Raw genomic sequence first — 4,767 nt, 5'->3', positions numbered from 1 at the left:
AATAAAAAAATAAAAAAGTAGTCACATGCAGTTGCGCATGCTCCTAATGCATGCATGTATACGCCACCTGGAATGACATGTGCACATCCTCTTAAAAAATAATTACTTGATAAATAATTAAAAATATAATTATTTTAATATCTAATTTAAAAATAGTGATTATTTAAAAAAAAACTCACCGTAGTATCTTATCTTATGTATGTAAATTGTATGAACATTATATTACAAGTGGTTTATATTAACAATAAAGTGTCTCTGCTTTATTAGGGTTTATACTTATAGTTGCATTGAATCTTCTCAACACTACATTCTCACTCTCACTCTCCTCTTTTCCCATCCAAAATGTCTATAACCCAAAACCTCACCCTTTCAATCTCTTCTTCTTCATCTGCTTTCTTAGCTCCATCCAATTTCAATTCCAGGTAACTCCTTTTCATTTCTTTTGATTCTCTTTCTATCTCGTTATAATTCCATGTTTTTTTTTACTCTATTATTACAAAATTGTATTTTTTTCCTGTTTACCCTATTTTGATTTGTTGGGGATGATGTTTTTTGTTACTGCAGGAGTCAGGTATATTTGCCTTCTAAGAGCCCCAGCATTTGTAAATGCATCGCTACACCCCAAGAAGTTGAGACTGGTTCGTACTCTTCCCTCTAATCTTCTCTCTTGTATTTTGGATATTTTGATTCATCATTTTACTTGTGACTGAGTAATTATATGTTTTGAGCAGCTTCAAAATCATTTTCAGCATATGGTTTTTCCAAAAAAAAGTGCTTTTCATTATGGTAAACTAATTTAAAATAGCATATGCTTTTCTTAACAGTTTCCAAATTATTGAATATCAAAATCATTTTTTTTAATCGGCAAGAAACCTCTTTAGTTGGCAAGTTCCTCAAAAGATATTCTGTATAGGTTGCAATTTCAAGGTTGCTTGAGTATTTATTTGATTGTATTTTGAAAGTGCTGCTGGCTTGCTTCATTGGCTTATTAGTCTTGAAAATGATCATGGTAGTCGCTTCATTGAATTATAGATCTAATTTTTTAGCAAGATTACATTTTTTTTCATTCCCTTTTTTGTTTTGAAGCCTACAAGACAAGGGTCTCTCGCAATGAAAACTTGGGTAAACTTCAAGCTGGCTATCTCTTTCCTGAGGTATGTGATTTTCCTTGATCTATCTGCTTTTGGTCTTTCTCTTCATTCTCTGGTTAATATCTATCTTCCTTACTCTTCACTGACCTTGTTTTGTTTTTCCATTTTATTGCAAAAAAAAAAGATTGGTAGAAGAAAGTCTGCACACTTGCTGAAGTACCCCGATGCAAAAATAATAAGTCTTGGGATTGGTGATACTACTGAACCCATTCCTGAAATCATAAGTTCTGCATTGGCAAAGGTAGAACTTTGGTGTTAATGAAGCTGATAAGTCTTTCATGTTTGCACTTTCGACAGTAGAAAATAATCTGTTGTTTCTCTTTTTTTTATTGGTGAATTTCGTTATAGTACTGCTTCTGATGCCTTATTGTTTTGGTCCCGAGAGCTTTAGTGTTGTCATCTTATTGGTAGTGAAGATGTAATATTTTGTAGGTGTGTGTAAAGAATTGTAAACTATAAAATACTACTTTATTAATTCAATTGGTTGATTCTAGTGCTCCACCTTTTGTTAACCGGGGATTTGATAATGTTTTTTTTTTCCTTTCAATTATTCAGAAATCACTTGCATTGTCGACCTTGGAAGGATATAGTGGTTATGGAGCTGAACAGGGTGAAAAGGTATGTCATATCCCCCATATGTTTTAGAGGTTTTGCATCTTTTGTCCATTTTTCAGTCATGTATCTTTCCATCCACACTCTATTTGTTCTCTCTCACATGTCAAAACTCAATGCTAGTTATACAGTTTTCCAAACCTAACTGATTGTTTATTTATATTTCTAGTAAAACAATCACTACCTGGTATCCAACTTAAATACAGTTAGACTTTGAAGTGTTATTTTTTTTATATTATGATTTTCTTGTCTTTTCTTGATCCTTCCTTAGACACTTGATGAATAAATTTTTAATAACCTCTCCTTTTATTTGACTCCATTTACTCTGTAAGTTTGATTATCGTGCATTGTTAGCACTTTTCTGTACTCAGTAAGTCATAGAGGAGGTTTTTCCTCCCAAGTTAAGATGGGTTTGGAATGACACTTGTAGCTTTCTGTATCATTTATGGTTTTCTTTCTTCAATATATATTTTATATTCCAAGCATTGGGATATCAATAGAACATATTCTATGTAATAATTCATAAGCAATGAGGGGTTCCAACTGCCAAAGTTCAGCCCCTGCTAATGACAATGGTTGATATTGCAACATATAGTAATTGCTATTTTTTATAGTATAAGCATGTATTTTTTAAAGCTTTTTGCTGCCCTCTTTTTACCGAAGTTAATGATGCTTGGAAGATTAAGTGACGTTTCTAATCTATGCAGCCACTAAGAAGTGCAATTGCTTCAACATTTTACCCTGATCTTGGCATAGAAGATGACGATATATTTGTCTCAGATGGAGCAAAGTGTGATATATCTCGTCTCCAGGTTCATTTTGTATTTTTTTAAAAATAGATTATGTCCTTCTCAAGTCACCTATTCTGCCTATTGTGTTCTTCTCCCAGTCCACTTACTGTTATTTGATTTCAAATACCCTCCTTTTTGGTGATGGGGATGAAGTGGCACGGTAGTTGGGTAATGTAACTAATTTTTTTTTCCATTTGGTGGCAGATTGTCTTTGGTTCAAATGTGAAAATTGCCGTGCAGGACCCATCATACCCGGTAATTCATATCTTTTCATCATTTGCTTGAACATTCAATTATGTTACTATATGCCAATAATGGTGGCCTTGATGTAATAGAAATGGTTAGATCGTTGAGTTGTATATTTTGTTTATTTAAAATAAGAGTCCTGTCCTTGAAATAATGTTATTCATTTTAGTATTCAGAAAGCCTTTTTCAGTTATTGTGGGAAAACCTTGAATGAACAGACTGTTCATTACATGAAAAAGTGACATCTGAACATGTGTAAAACCCAGAAATTTACATTAGTTGGAGCTGTGCAAAGCTATATTGAATTCTTTAGAAAATGAAATCAATATGATTGGAATAATACCTAAAATTAGGAAAGTGAAGGAACACTTAAGTGGCCTTTTGTTTCTTGTAGCTTCTATGTAAATAACTGATGTTTTATATGCAGGCCTATGTAGACTCGAGTGTAATTATGGGTCAGACTGGTTTGTACCAGAAGGATGTTCAGAAGTTTGCGAACATTGAATATATGAGGTGTAGTCCGGAAAATGGTTTCTTCCCTGATTTATCTTCTATTTCTCGACCGGATATAATATTTTTCTGTTCTCCAAACAATCCTACTGGCGCTGCAGCAACAAGGGAACAACTGGCCCAACTTGTTCAGTATGCTAAGGACAATGGATCTATAATAATACATGATTCAGCATATGCCATGTATATGTCTGGTGACAACCCGCGCACCATCTTTGAAATTCCTGGAGCCAAAGAGGTCAGTAGTCGGTCTATGATATGATTCTTAGCATTTATGTGCTGTACTTAATTTTAATGGAATGCATCCAAACAATGAAATAATAACAATAAACAGACTTACCATCTGTGTGGATTGTTGCACAATTTTTCATTATAATTAGTCTGAGGAATCTGCTTTTGATGCTTGGCGAATTCCTTCAAATACGATTGTGAGTGACATGTTATGGCCTTTTGCAGGTTGCCATTGAAACTTCATCATTTAGCAAGTATGCTGGGTTCACTGGAGTCCGATTGGGTTGGACTGTGGTTCCAAAAGAATTACTGTTTTCTGATGGATTTCCTGTTGCCAAGGACTTCAGCCGTATCGTATGTACTTGTTTCAATGGTGCATCAAATATTTCTCAGGCTGGTGGTCTTGCATGCCTTTCACCAGATGGCCTTAAGGTTGGTTCTTTTGGTTTAAACTCGATTAAGTTATGTATTTTTCAGTGACCAAGTTACATAATAGGCTTAATGCATTTGAATGCAGGCTATGCGCGGGGTAATTGGATACTACAAAGAAAATACCAACATAATAATGGAGACATTTGATTCTCTTGGATTTAAAGTATATGGAGGGAAAAATGCACCGTATGTGTGGGTCCACTTCCCTGGCCAAAGTTCATGGGATGTGTTCGCTGAGATTCTCGAGAAGACGCATGTGGTTACAACTCCTGGGAGTGGTTTTGGACCCGGCGGTGAAGGTTTTGTCAGGGTCAGTGCTTTTGGTCACAGGGAAAATGTCTTGGAGGCCTGCAGAAGATTCAAGCAGCTATACAAGTGATGAAATTTAGAATATCTCAATTGGATGATGTATTTTGAATAATTTTCCTTAGAATAAAATTTAGACTATGTTCTTGAGAGCTAGCATTGTTTACTCTGGTGTCATTTTCAGTTTTCTCACTGTATCATGCAACTGGAATGCACCACACCACATCTTGTATGCTTCTATTGATATCTATCAAGATGTAGCAATTCAACGATTTTCCGCCAAAAGGGTCATGTGTGGCCTAAACATGAGGTTTTTAGATGGTTTAGTAGAGACTAGATCTTTAGTTAAACTACTATATAGTACAAAATCAGACATCTAAAACTGTTGTATACTACTAATCATCTCTGCTTTGTATGTAGTATTGTAATGTCTAGTTTGATTACATCGACTACAATGCACTATATGTTTGTTGCGATTATGATTCTCC

The 4,767-nt window shown here is 34.6% G+C and overlaps 1 protein-coding gene across 1 annotated transcript; it reads left to right on the top strand.

Annotated features, from left to right (window-relative positions):
• The first annotated feature begins 203 nt into the window (after positions 1–203).
• Positions 204–4,551, top strand: LOC127100703 (LL-diaminopimelate aminotransferase, chloroplastic). Its single transcript, XM_051037957.1, has 10 exons — positions 204–422; positions 565–638; positions 1,087–1,154; positions 1,276–1,392; positions 1,707–1,769; positions 2,471–2,575; positions 2,759–2,809; positions 3,228–3,548; positions 3,767–3,973; positions 4,059–4,551. The coding sequence occupies exons 1-10, from the start codon at positions 343–345 to the stop codon at positions 4,350–4,352; spliced, it is 1,380 nt and encodes a 459-aa protein (XP_050893914.1). The 5' UTR covers positions 204–342; the 3' UTR covers positions 4,353–4,551.
• The last annotated feature ends 216 nt before the right edge of the window (positions 4,552–4,767 follow it).

Source organism: Lathyrus oleraceus, chromosome 7 (assembly GCF_024323335.1).
Source record: "Lathyrus oleraceus cultivar Zhongwan6 chromosome 7, CAAS_Psat_ZW6_1.0, whole genome shotgun sequence".
In the NCBI taxonomy this organism is placed as follows: Eukaryota; Viridiplantae; Streptophyta; class Magnoliopsida; order Fabales; family Fabaceae; genus Lathyrus; species Lathyrus oleraceus.
The sequence above is the reverse complement of the archived record's forward strand: the minus strand, read 5'-3'. Positions and strand labels throughout refer to the sequence as shown.